Raw genomic sequence first — 19115 nt, 5'->3', positions numbered from 1 at the left:
TCCGCGATTTTCAAGGCGCGATCACGTGTTTGGGGCTACCCTGGATGATGTCGTTAAGGGTATCATGGGAGAGAAGAGTACCTTTCTGCCACAGTCAAGGAAAGGGGAAGGAGCCTCGTCGCAGATGGGGGGGCCCCCCTCAGCCCATAGAAAATCTTGTGCTTCGGGGACAGAGAATAAGAGAAATGAATCATTAATATCTTCCCTGGGAGGTACCAAGCAACCTTTGGTCTGGTAAGCCTAGAGCTAGCTTCCCCGGACCAGCAGACAAGACTTCTTTAGCATTAAGATCTGCCCATAACTCGTTCTGGCCCCGTGGACTAGGAGATACGCAAAAGGTTTGTTTTTGGGGTACCGAGAAAGGGGGACAAAGCTTGACGTTTGTAGGTTTTTTTAGGTCCTGAGTCGTCTCATGCAGATTTAATTCCTGCAAAGGTTCAGGTGATGTCTGAACTACCAGCCAGGTACTGAGGAATAGAGGTGTGCCTGGATCAGTGATTCCCTACTATAGTGAAGGTGCGGAAGTAGTCTTCCAGCAAGATATACCATAGTAGAGAGAAAACAAAGCTACAGTCTAAGTGCAGCATGAAAGTTTATTAGGCTGTCTCATAGGTTGTAGTACTCACAAACATAAATGATGTGAAGCGTAATCCAGTGTATACAGGTTGTCCATAGATAGACTGTCAGTCCAGTGGAGTATTCAGGATGGCCTCCAGCGGTCACGGCTCCCGAAATCCTTGCCGGTGGATACCGGCATTTACTGGTTCCCGGAATGCAGAGTGGCTCCCTTCTGACGTCACCTCCCGAATGTGACGCAATGGCGCAGGCGACGCGTTTGTAGAGCATGCACTCCTTCCTCAGGCCTATTCGGTGCCATATTGAGTAAGGGATTTAAATAGATCTGATGAAACCGCTGGGTCCTAGGTACCCGCGGTTTCTCTGCATAACCATATAATAAACATTTTGGTGACAAAGGCTTCCATATTCCTACAGATATAGGCGTTTCCTATAAGCAAAACATTTACTTTAATATTAAAAGTTCTATTTGACCACACATTTGAGTTTAAAGATAAAAACAACCATAACAAAGGAAATAAAAGAAAAAATAATAAAATAAAGGGAAAAATAAGAATGAAAAAATGTGAAGGAAATAGAAAAAATAAAAATAATAAAACCTAAAGAATATGAAAAATGTAATAAACTAATAAAAAATTTTATATATAATATAAAATGCGGGAGCCGTGACCGCTGGAGGCCATCCTGAATAGTGTTAGTCCCGGTGCTAGCCTTGTTATGCCAACGGGGGATCGTGGTACTGGACTACTTAGACGATCACACTCTGAACTGCGGGAGTTCAGCTGGATTATGAACTTTTCATGAAGCCTGACTATCTTGGCCTGACTCTGGACTCAGTCTTAGTCAGAGTGCTCCTTTGTACAAACTCCAAAATTTGCAGGCTCCAATTCCCCTCCTGCTGTCCCAACAGATGGTCATCCCTCCAGACTTGCATGCGGGTGGTGGGCCTGATGGTGTTTACTCAAGACGGTTCCATTTGTACAGTTCCTTAGGGGGTTCCTGCAAAGGGAGATTCTGACCAAATGGGATTAGACTCCGCAGTCTCTGGACAATTTCGATCCAGCCGAGTCAGGGAACATAGGAGTCCTTGATATGGTGAACAGAAATTGACCTTGAGTACCATTATCAAGGGCCAGATGTCAGCCTTCTTCCAATGACCTATGGCCCCACACTCCCTGGTGTGCGTACCTTTCTTCAGGGTATCCGACATTTGGTTCCTCCAGTGTGGGTTCTATTGCCGCCTTGGGATCTTTGGTGCTTTCAACTCCGCAGAAGCCTCCTTTTGAAAATATTCTGGAGATTCAGTTTCCTACGTTGTCCTAAAAGGTGGCCTTTTTAGTGGCTATCACTTCTGCACTGCCCTCTACTAGGAAGAGTTGAAATGGAACTACACGTTGAGAGTTCATCGGATCTTGAAATCCAATGGGCGTCCCAGCAGAAGCCCCCAGGAACATCATTGTAAGATTTTAGAAATATGCTGAAAAGGCCCAGATATTGGAGAACTTGAAAGGAAAAAAAACACCAATAAACTTTCAAAATGGTAACCTACAGATCTTTATGGATTCATCTCCTTAAACAAGAACATTGAAACCCTTGGTGGAATCGATGCATAAACAAGGAACATGTTATAATTGTGGATTCCCTGCCTAATAGGGAGAAGAGATGGCTGAATGGTTAGGCTAAGATTCCCGGAGGAAATGCAAGAATTCTGTAAGAAACTTGTAATCTCTGTACCAACTATGCCAAGCTGGTTTGAAGAAGTGAAAACCGAAGATAAACTACAAGAACTGTGGAGACAGAACTTCAAAGATGAGAATGAATTGGACTGAGAAACAAAATAGGAATGGGTGGGGGATATGACTGAGGGTGGGGGATATGACTGAGGGAGGGGGATATGACTGAGGGAGGGGGGGGGGGTTGGTAGGGAGGGGGCAGGAAAGGGTTAAGGAATGTTAACGTGGCATGGCAACCTGGCTGGTTCTAGACCATCTCCCGGCAAGGAAGAGGACATGTATGCATGGACAGATAGAGCATCACCCTGAGGAAATTAGTAGGGCCCTAGTGGGAACTGACTCTAGGACCAAGAGTTGGTCATTTCAACATCCTGGAGGTTGAATGGGGGGAGGAAGAGGTTGGGATGGGGAGGGTTGGCCATAAAGGGTAATCATTGTGTTAATTACATGATGGTGGTTAATGATACGCCCAACTCTATGGAGCATATGGCTTATTGTTATCCTATGTAGATACTCCATTCTCAGCTGTTGAACTCTGAAGCTCCTCCAGGGTTACCTTATGTCTCTGTGCTGCCTCTGATTAATGCCCTCTTTGCTCAGTCCATGAGTTTTGGAGGGCAGCCGTCTTTGCGGGTTCGTTGTTGTGCCATGTTCTTTCCATTTGGTTATGATAGATTTGATGTTGCTCCTGGGGATCATCAAAGCTTTGGATATTTTTTTTTTTTTTATAACCTATCCCTGACTTTTACTTCTCAACAATATTCTCCCTTGTTTGGACAGTTCCTTTGTTTTCATGGCAGTGTTTGGTTAGTGGTGCCTTTTGCTTAGTTGTTGCAGCCTCTGGGGCCTTTCAAAAAAGGTGTGTAAGTAATGACAGATCATGTGACACATTAGACACAAGTGGACATTTCACTAATTATGTGACTTCTGAAGGTAATTGGTTGCATCAGAGCTTTTTATGGGCTTCATAACAAAGGGGTGAATACATACGCACATGCCAATTTTCGGTTTACTATTTCTAAAGAATAGTTTTATGTATAAGTTTCCTCATTTCACTTCACCAACTATTGTGTTCTGATCATCACATAAAATTCAGATTAACAAAACATTGAACTTACGGCTGTAATGTAACAAAATAGGTAAAAAGTCAATACTTTTGCAAGGCACTGTAAATTGCACAGGGTACAAATGTAAAAATATACTCAAGCCACTACCCGGTCTGGTTATTATGGAGAGACACCAACTAAGAGCAAAGGGAGTAGCAATCAGTTTCTCGAAGCAAGTTACATTCTCCTTAGAAGATGGGAGGGCTTATTCATCTTAGTCAGCTGATGGGTTTGGACTGGACCCTGGTAAATGTGTACTGCCTGAATAAAAATCCAAGAGGCTAGCTAAAGAAATTATTGGATAAGCTGATGCTCTTTAAAAAAGGTTAATATATTAGCAGGCGACTAACTTTTGTATGGATCCATCTCTTGATAGTACGTCAGGTGCCCGGTAAGTGGAAGGACGTCAATCAAAGAATAAGGAATAAGCTTTTTGAATGTTAATTATTGAATGTATGGAGAATACAACATAATATAAACACCTGAGAGATTACTCCTCCCACTCACCGGTGCACAACATGTACTCAAGATTAGATTACATTATAATAGAGCATAGATCTTTAGACATAGCCATTAGTACATCTATAGGAACAATAACTATATCTGACCATGCTCCAGTTATGATGGTGATAAAAATCCCAGGTTCCCAGAGACAATAGAAGATCTTATACAAGATATTAAAATAGGAAAGGATATAGAGAAGAAATTGGAACAATACTCTAATATAGGCTTTATGGGCCTCCCATATAGTGACAACAGGGACGTCTTGGGTTTCATTTTAAGAGTACGCTCTATAAGCTCCAAAAAAAAAGGAAAACTTTAAATACAAGATTAATAGCGGAGATCCACGAGATGGAGCAGAAACATAAGAGCCTGGAGGAAGGGCGACAACAAGCTCTGGTATTGAAAAGAGAAAAACTAAAAGTTTATTAGAAGAAACTAGATGTATCTTAAACAGAATGGCCATTTGGATACAGATGGGGAAATATCTTGCAAGGATGTTAAAAAATTTTATAGAAAAAATATCATAAAAGGAAGTCTGTATATTTACCAGAGATAGCTAAAGCTTTTCAAAGTTACTATGAAGCCCTATATAATGTGCAGCAAAAAGAATCTAGAGATACAGAACAAAATAGAAAACACAGGATACAGAAGTATGAGTCAAAACCAGTAGATGAATTGCTAGAGCTAGAAACACCAATTACACAGATAATTGAGGCAGTTAAAAACACACCGAAAAGCCCGGGCCCAGACGGAAAAACTATCCAAATATTATAGAAAATTTAAAGAAATTAGTACCAAAACTATGCACATATATGAATAGGAGAGGAAATTAGATTAGAATCATTACAGGCCTATATAACGGTTATACCTAAAGAGGGAAAAGATTCAACCCTTTGCTCTAATTTCAGACCAATAGCATTGCTAAATGTTTGCACCAAAATATTTTGCAAAAATATTCGCTACTCGATTAAATTTAATAAGACTGGATACACCCAGACAATGGGATCAGAACACTGTTACTAACACAACACTAGACGCCGGGAAGTCCTAGACCTTTTTCTGTCGATGGACGCAGAGAAAGCATTTGACAGGGTGGACTGGAAGTTCATGTTAATAGAGAATTTGGGTGTAGGTATGAAAATGATTCAGTGGATTAAGGCACTATACGGGAACCTACAGCGTCGGTAAAAGTAAATGGTAATGTATCTCGCCACTATTCATCTTGTCTCAGGAGCCATTATTGGCGACAAAAGGAAAAAATGGATAAAGGGTGAGTAAAAGGACATGAAGAACATAGAGTGGCAGCATACACGCACGTCCTGTAATCTTTGAATAACCCTCCCTAACGCAATGAAGGAGCTTAAGGATTACGGGGAATTTATCTAATTTTAATATCAACCCAATAAAATCTGAAATTTTGAACATCGGTTTTAGTAAGAAAGAAGGCTTCACATTACAGAGGGAATTTCCATTCACCTAGGCAAAGTCACAATTAAAATACTTGGATATGAACATAACTCCATCATTGGAAAATATTTATCAGGCAAATTGTATACCCAAAGAAATAAAAGCAGATCTAAATATATCAAGTTGCCTAATTCTCTTGTTTAGGAAGAATAAATGCAATTAAGATCATACTGCCTAAGATACTATATACATTTCAAATGTTACCAATCTCTATTCCATTGAAGTACTTCAAAATAATAAAATCAATGTTTTTAAAAGTTATTTGGCAAGGGAAAAAACCTAAAATGCAGTACACGGTTCTCAGTATGAGTAAGTCACAGGGTGGACTAGCGGTACCTGACATAAAAAGATACTATGCAGCAGTCATAATTTCATGTATGTTAGTATGGACAAGAATAAATAGACAAAAGATGGGTCAAGATTGAAAACGCACTGAACAGGGCACAGTTAGGTAGTAACAGATGGGATACCCCCTAATAGGGAAATAGAAGTAGAAACGCATGAATTAACGGTGGTAGGACCTGAAGTTCAATGAATGGAGGTATCAACAGCTAAACTGAGATCTCTACCACAGCCAATTAGATCATCTAGAAATCTGAATACATTGGAGAAATTATGTAATCTAGTAATAAAGCTAAAGCATGGAATATATGATAACCGAACTGGGGAAACCTCCATTCAGAGGCTTAGGAAAAGAGATAGGATCACATTTAAATGAATACGAAATGAAAAGTTCTGAGAGCCGTATACGGTTATGCGATGGATGTGAATACCATATAAATGAAGCATATCGAGATGGTACATAACGCCAGAAAAGGCACATAAACAATATACAGAGAAATCTGTTTCATGTTGGAGAGAATGTAAAACACGGGGTACAATGTATCTTATGGGGTGGGAATGTCCTAAGATACGCGATTATTGGCCTGACGGTACAGAAATTTAGCAAAGGAAATAACCGGAGAAAACATTGATGATCCATGGACGTGCTTATTTCATAAAACATGTGAATCATATAGACAGTATAAAAATACATTAGTACCAAACCTTACAGACGTGGCTAAAGGGGCAATACCAAAAAATGGCTTGAATTGGATAGCCCCTCCTGAAATTGGTTTAACATTGAATATATGCATAATATGGAGTATCTGGGTAGTAGAGAGGAAGAACAGGTTGAGAATTTTACAAATGGAGAAAATCGGTAGACTTTAAAAAAAAAAAAAAAATCTAGACTGGATGGAATAAGGGGCAGAATGAATAAACGTATAAGATGAAGTAAAACACAACAGAAATAAGTAGTAGAAAGAAAGGGGAAGGGCTAGGGAGGGAAGGAGAAGGGTAGGGTAAATTTTGTCGTTTTTAAAAGGAATTTTGAATATTGTTTGTATATATGATTGAACTTAATAAAATCTATATTAAAAAAAAAAAATCCTTTTTTAGGTGATGCACTTTTTTTTAAAGGTTGTGTTATGAATAGTATACTATGACATTTTTAATGCTAATTAGTAATTGCATTTTTATTTATATACTTGAAGGAGAATAAAGAATTGCCTCCGAATATATGTACTCACACTCAGGGTGAACCTTCAAAAAGCACTCTTCAGCAGTCCGTTACATGCTCCATGCACAGTACTGCAGAAGATGTTACCCCACTTCCAGCTCCTCCAAGGTAAGCCACGTTTGTCACTGTTTGATAGATACTTGGATGAATCTATGGGTAATTATTATATTGATGAGTCTTATGAAATCCTAACTTCCCATTTCCCAATCTCGATTCAGCGTTGTGCTTTAGAGCTTTGGCTCTGCCTTCGCATTGGCTGAGACAGCAGTGGTAGCCATATGGCGCTTTTCCACTGCATGAAACCGAGCGGTTCGGCTCGCTTTTGTGCTTTTCCACTGCTGGTACCGCATGGTATGGTGTAGGAACGGTTCAGTACGGCGGCGCTTTTCCACTGCATGGAACCGAACGGTACGGCTCTAAAAAACAGTACCACCTCGATTGTGGTTCCAAGAGGTACCATATCCCACAAACCTTTGCATGCAGTCACTACTAGCCACTGATTGGTCAGAGAATCCCACCCACCCCGTTGTTATCCCACCCACTTAACTTTAGTACTATAGTGGAAAAGCAAACCGTACCGTTCCAACACCGTACCATGCGGTATCAGCAGTGAAAAAGCAAACTGGGCCAAGTAGAGTAGAGCTGAGTAGAGCCGAACCGGTACTTGCAGTGGAAAAGTGCCAATAGTCTCATGCTACTGTCCATCACAGCCAGTCAGCCAATTGGGGAAGAGCAGGTGTGGGCTGAGTCGCACTAGTGTGAATAGACACACACAGCAGCAGCCAAAGTTCAGGATGCACTTGGCTGAAACTGAAATTTGACGGTTTTAAAATAGAGATAGATATATATATATTATCAAAAATCATTTATTTCAGGAATTCGATTCAAAAAGTGACTCATATTATATAGATGAGTTAGTGATATATTTCAAGCATTTTTAATTTAATTATGGCTTACAGCAGGGCTCCACAAACCCCAGGTGCCAGGTCGCATTGGCGACTAGAATTAGCGGCCTGGGCTATACTACCACAGGTGTCTTGTCCCCCTGCAGCCCGCGTGTGTGTGGACTAAGATGCCGCGCTGGCCAGTAATTGAGGCCACTGCTTTGCAGCCTGCTGTGGGGACACGCTTACATTGGGGAACTGGCGCCCTCTTGTGGTAGCCGGAGCTGCAGCAAGCAGTCGCTGGCGGCGCTGAGGGTTTTCCCTGCCTGTTCACTGCTCAGGGAAGAGGTTGAAGATGTTGAGGGCTTGATCTGGTGCCCTGTCCTTACCAGTAAGTGGGGCAGTTGGTCGTAACAGCCTCAGTTCCATTTACAACCCCACAAAGATGGAAACAATTTTTTAACCACTTGCCGACCGCTGCAAGTAAATATACTGCGGCGGTCAGCCCCTAACAGGCAAAGTGACGTATATAAACGTCACTAGCCTGGGAGGGTCTGGGGAGCGAGCACGCTCCCGCGCCGTCACGGAAACCCCCCGCGCACGACCGGCGGACCCGATGTCCGCTGGTCACTCGGCGATCGGCGGGGGAGAGGGAGAAAGGCAGGCAGCTTGTTTAAACAAGTTGCCTGTCAGTTCTCCCTGTGTAGAAACACTGATCATACGGTTCTACTATGTAGAACCGTTGATCAGTGTCCCTACACCTCAAGCCACAGCCAATCACAGTTAGAATCACGCCCCTAGGGACACACACAGCCCCTCCCTCTCAAATAAAGTTAACCCCTTCACTGCCAGTGTAATTTTACAGTAACAGTGCATATATATAGCACTGATTACTGTAGAAATGTCACTGGTAACCCCAAAAGTGTCAAAAATGTCAGTCAAGGGTCCGATCTGTCCGCCACAATGTCGCACTACCGCAAAAAAAATCGCAGATCGCCACCATTACGCGTTAAAAAAAACAAAAATTACAAAAATCTTTCCCTTTGTTAGTAAACGCAATAACTTCTGCGCAAACCAATCAAAATAAGCTTTTTGCGATTTTTTTTTTTTTACCAAACATATGTAGCATAAAACAAATTGGCCGAAAATGTTAAAAAATTTTGATTTTTTACTTTTTTTTTTGGGGGGGGAATTTCATAAAAAATGTGAAAAATATTGTTATTTTTGCAAAATGGACGCTCTTTTTTTGTTTATAGCGCGTGATCAAAAAATCGCACAGGTGATCAAATACCACCAAAAGAAAGCTCTGTGGGAAAAAGGGACGTCAAATTTGTTTAGGTACAGCGTCGCACGACCGCGCAATTGTCCGTTAAAGTCACGCAGTGCCGAATCGCAAAATACCCCCTGGTCTTTTAGCAGCCAAATCCTCCGGGGCTTAAGTGGTTAATTTTTTTTTTTTCCCATTAAAATTCATTTTTTCTTTCCCTGTAATGCCACACAGCCGAAAGCCCCTTTCACATGGGCTGTCTGATTAGGTCCACCTGTCAGTTTTTCAGGCGCACCTGATCAGACCCTCCAGTCTTCTCTATGTAGTGGTGGATGTGTGCTTACAACTGCAGTCATCCGATTCTTTCGGCCAAAAACACTTATGGTGCTCCTACTTTCCATCTGTCTGACAGATCGAATCAGATGGCATTGGATTGAAACGGACAGGAGTCCATTTACATCCGACTGCCCCATAGAGAGCGGGACTATCATTGTTCGCTCTGTATAGTGGCGCAGACAAGACCTGTCGTCCACCTGCTCAACGGGTATTAGCGGAGAAATCTCCACTGAGCACACGGATTCTGCTTAGCGAAGGTGCACGTGTGAAATGGGCTGATGGTGGCATGAGCTACTGGATCTCCTATCTCCTCCAACCTGCTGCACTGTCCTTCCCTGGTGAGCCACTGCCCATCACACCATCAAGCCAAGTACACACGGGCCCAATGCCGGGCAACATCAGCCGGTTCATTAAAAACTGGCCTCCGCTCGGCCCGTGTATGGCAGCCCGTCTGACAGGAGCTTACCATTTGGCATGCGCGAAAAGAAACTGGACCCTAACTTTTTTTTTCTCAGAAAATTAGAATATTACACAAGACCTGACCAATATATTTTTAATACAGAAATGTCTTACTCAAAAGTATGTCCATATACAGTATGGTATACGCTCAATAGTTGGTCAGGGCACCTTTTGCATGAATTACTGCCTGAATGTGGCATTGAGGCAATCAGCCTGTGCCACCGCTGAGATGTTATGGAAACCCAGGCAGCTTTGATAGTGGCCTTCAGCTCATCTGCTTTGTTGGGTCGTGTGTCTCTTGACAATACCCCACAGATCCTCTATGGGGTTTAGGTCAGGCCAGTTTGTAAAAAAGTACCAATACTTGGTTTGATGGTATCACGGTGATTGACCAGCAGTGTGGATAGGTGTCAAGTCCTGTTGGAAAATTCAATCAGAATCTCCATAAAGCTGGTCAGCAGAGGGAAGCATGAAGTGCTCCAGAATTTCCTGTTCGAGGGCTGTGCTGACTTTGGACTTGATAAAACAGTGGACCAACACCAGCAGATGACATGGCTCTCTAAATCATCACTAACTGTGGAAATTTCACATTGGACCTCATGTAACTTAGATTCTGTGTCCCTCCAGACTCTGGGACCTGGGATTTCCAAATAAAATGCAACATTTTCCAGAGTCCGTGATTATTTGGGGAGCCATGTCATCTGCTGGTGTTGGTCCACTGTGTTTTTTCAAGTCCAAAGCCAGCAAAGCACTCTACCTGGAAATTCTAGAGCACTTCATGCTTCCCTTTGCTTACCAGCTTTATGGAGATGCGGATTGTATTTGCCAGCAGGATTTGGCACCTGCCCACCCTGCCAAAAGTACCCAATACCTGGTTTAATGATGGTATTACTGTGCTTGATTGGACAGCAAATTTGCCTGATCTAAACCCCATAGAGAATCTATGGGGTATTGTCAAGAGGAAGAAGACACCAGACCCACTAATGGAGATGAGCTGAAAGCCCCTATCGAAGCAACCTGGGATTCCATAACACCTCAGCAGTGCCACAGGCTGATCTCCTTGCCACGCCCAATTGATGCAGAAATTCATGCAAAAGGAGCCCCGACCAAGTGTTGAATGCATACTATACTGTACATGGACATGCATTTCAGTAAGAAAACATTTCTGTAAAAACTCTTTAAGTCTTATGTAATCTAATTTTCTGAGATGCATATTTTTGGGGGTTTTCACTAGCTGTAATCATTAAATTAAGAGGGAGAAATGCTTGACATAGATCAATGTGTAATGCATCTATACTTAGAGGTTCACTTTTTGAATTGAATTACTGAAATTACCTTTTTGATCTATTTTTGAGATGCACCTGTGTATATTTTATAAATGGTCTTAGGCTGGCCATACACTATACTATTTTCTTCTATAGTTTTCCTTTTAGATTTACCAAAACCATATAATATGACAAACCTAAACACTTTCAATTCATATGCAATCAGGCCCTTGCGCTACATAGTTGAAGGTAAATCTAAAAGAAAATTGTATAATGTATGCCTTAGACCCTTTCTACCTGAGATCCTCATATTCCTGGCCTAGAGGAGGCCCCAGGGGAAGCATTAGGAGGTTGCAGAATATTTCCCCCAGACACATATACACCTGATGTTTCCCCTTTCTTGAACAAACAAAATGGTCAACTTTCAATTACGTCAATACAGAAAAGATTTTCAACCCTCCCTAAAAACATTGCCCAACTGTTCAGTGGAAATTTTTTTTTAAAAAAACGTGGTCTGTTCAAGCTCTTACAAGAGCTTAGTGATTATCCCAGGGAATATGAAGAGCATAGCAATCCCTTGTAGCAGCTTCCCCCAATGAGAGACAGGACTCTAGATTGATGAAAAGGAACTCTTGAACAAAAAAACAGACTTTTGTACAGTTTTTCCCCGACAAGGTTACTGCCCAGGTGGACCTTGTGGAGAACTGAACATGACATTCAAAATCCAATGAAAACAGTTTTACACTCCCATATAGTGTACACAATCCCTCCCCTCTGCCTTATTACAGTAGCATATGCAGATGAAAGTGTATACAGGAACTAAACTAATTATCTAGCCATCTGGACAGAACGATTTGAGGTCATTAACATTTAACAATGGGACAGACACAATCAACATTCAATTTCAATACACAAACAATAGGGAAGCCTGTCAATGAAAGTCTGTCTCTCACAGACAAGCACACAGAATACACATTATCTAGGAGGCAGACTTCATGGCAATGGTCTAGAACAGTCGAAATCTCTCAGTGTAAAGTAGGAATAAATCTTCATATTTCTATATGAAGATATTGTTGACAAATATTACTGTCCCATCTGAAGCAATTCAAACCATTAAGTATCTGTTCTTCACTGCCAGTGACGGTAAATTCTGTAAATAATCCACAGACACGACGTGGTTCTGCACTCCGTCCTTTATTTCACCTCCACACAAACTAAACAGGAAAAGGAAAATCCACCAAACTAGACAGGAAAGGGAAATACATCATAGAATAGGAGAGAATACTGAAAAAGATGCAGTAACCGAAATGACCACAAGATGGCAGTATATTAAACAACTATATCCCTTGTACATGAAGTTAACAATCTCACTCTCTTCTTAAGATAAAAAGAACGGGTGAGTTTGACATAAAACATTGTCACCCAAAAATGATTTTCAGAACACAGTAGCATTCAAGTAAGTGTGTGTATTTAAACAAACAAAAAAATACCAAGATATATGCTCAATGGACCAGATTTTACAGTTTCCATACACCCTCATACAGCGCTTTAAGAAGCATAAGAGAGGAAGCACCTTTTTTCGTCAAACAGTCAGCAAGTTGTGACTTGGCTGTTGACCAACGCACTTCTTTGATTTTATTAGCATGTATGAGCTCTTTGACACCGCTTATTTCTAATCTTAAGCCCCGTACACACGTACCGATGGTCGGCATACAAATGTTCGTCTTTTCTCCCCGGGATGTCGGTGTCTGTTGAAAAGTGCAAAGACAGCACAAGGACAGCACAAGAATTTTGTCTGCAGACTTCAGCTGACTGCAGAAGTGATGTCATGTAATGGTTAACTTTCCCTGTGTTTTTAATTTTCTGAGCATGCCCAGTCTTGCAAATCTGCGGTCTGTCGGCCGAATTCTGTACTGACAGGCGAACAATCGTCCGTTCTGGTGTCGGCATACAAAAATTTTCATGTTTGCAAGAAAGACTTTTGTCCGCGGATTGTGCGCAGACATCTGTCGGAGGCACCATACTAACACGCGTACAATCGGCAGATCCTTCGTCCACCGACGTTTGTATGCCGACGATCGGTACGTGTGTACGGGCCTTTAGTCTCTTCTCTGTGACCTGTTTTGTAGACTTAAGAGCGTCAAACAGGGAATGGTTATCAGTAACACAGATAAGAGGAAGAGCATTAAGATCAGCTTTACCAGTAGTGAGTTCAGAGTAGAGCATAGCCAAGAACATAGCATTGTCAATACCATCTGACATGGCAAGGGTTTCTCCTGCCAGTGTGCTTCTTACCACACGTCTAATTTTTTTAGATTGCCAAAACAGTGGGGAGAACTTTCCTGATTTTTCCATGAGAGCAATTAGAGCCCCACCCTGTGTACCTCCATCTGGAAGATTGCCCAGTGAAGCATCACTGAATACTACCAAACTCAAATCCTCACTGTTACCCAAGTATTGAAACTTAAGTGTTACCTTCTCTGATTTAAGTTTACGGATCACTTTGTTCACTTCATGTATGGACTGAACAGTAGCATTCTTAATGTTGGATGCTAGGCTACATGTGTCAAACATAACATCTGGTCTTGTTTGTTTAGCAACCCACAGAACCTGTCCTATTTTGGATCTGAGTTCTTTCTCATTCAGTGGGGCCTCTCTCTGTACAGCACGTGTTGCCTGCAAATGAATTGGTTGTAGGTTTTCAATATAACTGTGCTGATGCACCTGCACTACACCACCCACAGTAGCAATGTTCATCCCACATATGAAAAACTCTCACACTTTTCACGACCCACGTGAAATGCAGATTTAAGCACAGGGATGACATTAGTTACAAAATGCCCTGAACCTGCCCAAAAAAAAATCATCCACATGGCATGCCAGTACTCCTGTTACCTCAGACTGCTCATTCTGCCAATAAAACACTGCACGATCAATCCGTGACATTTTACCCCCACTGTTCAGCATGAGTTCTTTGACCTTGTTGTGTACCAGTAGAGGGAAGCATCTGCAAGTCCATACACACATTTCTTTAGTTTCCACAACACATTGTCCACGCTCGCTTCTGGTGGGGGACGAATGTAAATGTCTCTTGAGAGTTCCATTCCCTGCAAAAAAGCAGACTTAATATCCATAGAGTTCACTTGCCATTTGTTTTGACAAATAACAGCTAACAGCAGCCTGAGTGACTCTGATGCACATGTGGGAGAATCTTTCTGTAGTTCATGCATATTGGCCTCTTCAAAACCTCTCGCCACAAGACGGGCTTTGGGAACAACACCACTAGAAGTTTCCTTTAACGTACAGACCCATCTAGTAGAGATACATTTTTGACCTTTGTCTGTGACTACTTCGTAAACATTATTAATTTGCCAGTTTTCAATCTCTTGTTGTTTAGCAGCATCAAAAGAAATGTCTTTGGTGATAAGTACATCATCGGTGTTTTCACACCCAGTGAGAAGATCGTCAACTTGTGACATGTCTAAAGCTTCCTTTTGACCCTCGCTGCCATTTGGTTCTAGATACTGCACATTGTACCAGTTTCTATATTGCCCTCTTGCCCTCTTGCTTTCCCTGCTCTGCCTAAGACTCTGGCAGTGTGTTCAGCACCATCATCTCTGTTTGTAAATGTCACTGTCTGACCTTTTCTCATTTTTACACCCGTGGAACTCCCTGTATTAGTAGTATTAGTTTCTCACATCTTCTCTACCATCAGTGTCTGTGTTTTCAGGGATTTGCACTTCGCTATTGACACATTTCATCATCTGAATTCTCTGACCCATCAGTGTGGATTACATTTTCTTTTTCTTTACTATTTTCAGTGATATCAGGTAGTACAGGTGTATCCTTATCCTGTGCATTAACTTTATTCAGTCTGGACTGGTGTGCTCTAACAAGGATACCACCATGTCTGACAAACAATACAGAGCCATCTTGACGATAACTACAGCTGGACCTTTCCACTCTGTACTGTCTGCTCGTTTGTAGTACACTCTGTCTCCTGTCTCATACTTTTCATCTGTAGGCCTGAGCTGCTTTCGTAAAGCTCTTTTTATTCTTTCTGAGCATTCCACCTCTGTGAATGCTCTTCTGGAAGCATGCAATGCTGCTAGGTGCTGTCCTAATCTAGTACTCATAGAAGTGCCTTCTAGAGCAGGCAGTTCATTAACCAAAACGGAGGGAAGATTAGGATTGTGACCAAACACCAGCTGGTGTGAACTATAACCATGCACATTGATCATACTGTTTTTGGCCATTAGAGCCCAGTCTAGAGCAATCTGCCAGCCACACCCATTTTCCCTTTTCACCTTCAGGAGGATCTCAGTCAGTCATGTTGTGTCTCTCCAGCAGCCCGTTGCTCCAAGGACTGTATGCTGCTGTAGTCTTCATCTCGATGTTGAATTTTTCTGCCATCTCTCTTATCTCCTCATTGTTGAACTCACCACCGTTGTCAGTGTATATCTGTTTTGGGGCACCATGAACGCTTATCCACGAGTGAATGAAAGAGTTGACGATCTCAGATGCTTTCTTTGTTCTCACAATGTTTCCAGCGCTGAAGCGTGTGAAATGGTCGATGATGTGGAGGTACCATATGCCAGGTTCCAGCTCATGTAAGTCCATTGCCACCGTCTCATTATACTCTGAGGCTAAAGGCAAACCGACAGCAGGCCTGGGCTTGGTCCTGCTGTATCTTTGACATACCTCACAGTCACGGATGATCTCTTGCAGAATAACTGGACAGTCTTTGTCAGTATTTCCAGAGCTGAGGATAAGCCTTTGCAGCCGGTCTGCAGAGGCATGGCCAAACTGCTTGTGAAGCTTTAAAAGGACTTTACGCTTCTCTTTTGTAGACATCGCTGCTGTGATGACAAGGACTTCACTTACATTGGTGTCCACTTCAGTATTACCATCTCTAATGTCAACACAGTAGTGTCCCGAACTAGTGAGCTCAAGAGGCACTGGTTGCTTGAACATGACAACTTTGTCATTCTCCATGTCTAAGACAGTTCCCGCTCTCTTTAGAGCCATTTTGCTCAGCAATAAAGGAATATCAACAGGAACAACTTCCGTTTCAATGTGACATTTTGTTGGTCCGATCTTAGCGGGAAGCTTTACCTTTCTGTTGGAGTGTACCACCTGACCATCACCAAATCTGAAAGATCTGCAGCTTGAAGATTCTGTTTGCATCAGTTTGTTTATTTGGCTTTGGCTCAGGTCTTTCATGTAACTATCCAGCCACTTTTCACCACAGACAGTACGTGTGCATGCTGTGTCAATGATAGCTGATCCCAGTGATTCAGTTAGGAAAATCTGAGTCCGTCATAACTTTTGTAAACAGTGTAATGTTACATTCCTCAACATTTTCATCTTCTGCTAGCTTTACTTCATTTCTCCGATGAGGACAGTCTTTGGCCCAATGGTATGTGCTCTGACAAATTGCGCATTTTGATCGCTTACCATATTTGTCGAGTGGGTTAGTACCTTGCTGTGGTTGCCACTGTCTGCTCTGTGACTGGCTGTTGTTCCGTTTGAATTTACCCGGTGGCCTCTGCTCCGTGAAAAACGCTGCATCTTGAGTCTCACTGCCTCCGCTCACTCCACTGGTTTTTCCTCCGAAAATCCGTTTTAACGCTGACTTCATGGATGCAAATGTTAAATCCGTGCACGCTGTAAGTGCTAGTTGCCTACTCTTTTCTTCAAGACAAGCCGTGTCCAGTAGCTTAAATGCTAACACAGCATCAGGCAAGGTCATGGTGTACCTCTTCATGCGGTTGTATCTCTGCTCGAAGTCTATGATGTAGTCTGTCATGGACACCTCGCTGTCTTTAGAAATCGAGTCGAAATGAGAGTACGCTTCATAAGCGCGGTCTTTTTTCTTCTCTCAAAAATACAGAGTCCAGCTTGGCTATCAAAATTTCCATCCCATTGTCCTCGTTTAGATCGCTCGCAGGTATCTCCAAAGCGGTCTCTCTGGCTCGCCCCTCAAGCCCCAACACAACCGCGAGTGCCTGCTTCTTCTTGTCCAGATCCGTAACAAGTTTCCAAATACTAATTTCATTCTTCCAGCACTCGTATGGTCTGGCTTCGTCAAACTTAGGCGGTACTCTATAGTTGGCAACCATCCTCTGCTACCATGTAAATAATCCACAGACACGACGTGGTTCTGCACTCCGTCCTTTATTTCACCTCCACACAAACTAAACAGGGAAAGGAAAATCCACCAAACTAGACAGGAAAGGGAAATACATCATAGAATAGGAGGGAATACTGAAAAAGATGCAGTAACCGAAATGACCACAAGATGGCAGTATATTAAACTACTATATCCCTTGTACATGAAGTTAACAAATACAGTCGCAGGATTCTTTTCAAACCTGTTTGTGGCATGAAATCAAACCGTATTCCCGTATGGTATAGCCGTGTTCTATCCGGAGCCTAAAATCCCAGGCAAATCCCTTGGCATACATAGACCTCCGAATTGCCTATCTACATATTCCCATTTAGCCACCTCATCAGCGCTTTCTACGCTTTGCAGTAGACCATTGCTTCAGTGCGTTCCACTGCCATTTGGTCTAACCCCTAATATTCACAAAGGTCCTAGTACCTCTTCTTGCATTTCTGGGGACTCGGGGCATCCAGGTCAGATTATCTAGACAACTTTTACCTAAACTTATCTCCTATCCAGCTGTCTGCAAGTCTCCATTATCTCATCAGGGCAATTCAGGCTCTTCAGTGATGAATTAAAAATCTGCTCATCTCCCTTCTCTTCACCTGCAATATATGGGTCTGATCCTGGACAGAACTAACTTTTTCTTGGGGCCCTTGCTTGAGAAAGTTAAGGTTAAAAGCATCCCTCTTAAATTCTGCATGAGTTCTAGGTCTTGCAGTAGCCGCCGCCTTTTTGTTTTGTTTTTTTGGTCTTTTTTCACCCAATTTCATTAGAGACCTCTCCAACATATCTTGGCATAGAACAAAAATGCTACTTATCCTGACAATGCCTTTGTTCAACCAGACTTTCCTGGCTTGGTGGATCTTCAGCCCAGCCTGAACAATGGGGGAAGCCTTTCCTTTATCATTAGAAAGTAATAGCTACAGATGCCAGTCCACTTCAAGGAACAGTGCAAGCCAATTTCCCCATTAACATCCTGTAGATCAGAGCATGTATGGCTCTCCAACACTGTACTTTGTGCAAGGACACTCAATCGGTGTGCATGAGACTGCTGTGCCTTACATCATCCACCAATCACCCACCTAATGTATGGAAAAACTGTCCAGGGATCATTGTTTTCCACACCCCAGGAGTGGACAGCTCGAAGACATTACCTCAGCTATCTATCGCTGCCTGGACCAAAGGGAATGGCCGGGCCCCTCACCCTGAAACCTTCAGCTTGATATTCTAGATGGGACAATGTGGATGTCCTGGCCTCTGGGTTCAACAAGCTACCAGAAGGGTCTCATTCTTTCCTACCTTGCAGAAAGCCACTTCCAGAAACAAAAAAAACCTTACCAGGAAATACTCCTTTGGTTTTAACACAGGGACTTAATCCCCAGAGTTTACTCTGTGCCTCGCATTCTAGCCTTCCTATACTCAGGACTTCACTAGAACTTAGCCTTAAACACTTTGAAAGGACAGGTTTTGTCCTTGTCTGTTTTTAAAACCTGCCTCCGCTCTCCACTGTTACACTTTATTCAAAGTGTATCTCCGATCAAACCCCCTTTACAGCATGCAATGCTTCCCATGGACTTCAGTCTGGTTCGCTCTGCCCTTTAGAAGTGAAATCCCCCTTAGATCTCTCCTCTAAAATGGCTACCTTGTTTGCTATCCTGCCTTCCATATGTCTAGGAGTTGGTGACTTGTAAAAGTGCCACTTCTCATTTTTCACAAAGGCAAGTAGTCCTATGCTCAAGACCATAACTTTTTCCATGCTCTTAACTGCAGTCAGAGCCATCAGTACAT

General features: G+C 42.4%; 1 protein-coding gene across 1 annotated transcript in view; it reads left to right on the top strand.

The window, feature by feature from the left end:
* The window catches only part of LARP4 (La ribonucleoprotein 4), a 178147-nt gene that overhangs the window by 136147 nt on the left and 22885 nt on the right, over positions 1 to 19115 (top strand). Inside the window, exon 14 of the mRNA XM_082247084.1 lies at positions 6922 to 7055. Coding sequence (XP_082103210.1) covers positions 6922 to 7055 — 134 coding nt within the window. The remainder of the gene's footprint in view (positions 1 to 6921; positions 7056 to 19115) is intronic.

The sequence above is a fragment of the Pelophylax lessonae genome (genome assembly GCF_965119305.1).
Source record: "Pelophylax lessonae genome assembly, chromosome: 2".
NCBI lineage: Eukaryota > Metazoa > Chordata > Amphibia > Anura > Ranidae > Pelophylax > Pelophylax lessonae.
The sequence above is the reverse complement of the archived record's forward strand: the minus strand, read 5'-3'. Positions and strand labels throughout refer to the sequence as shown.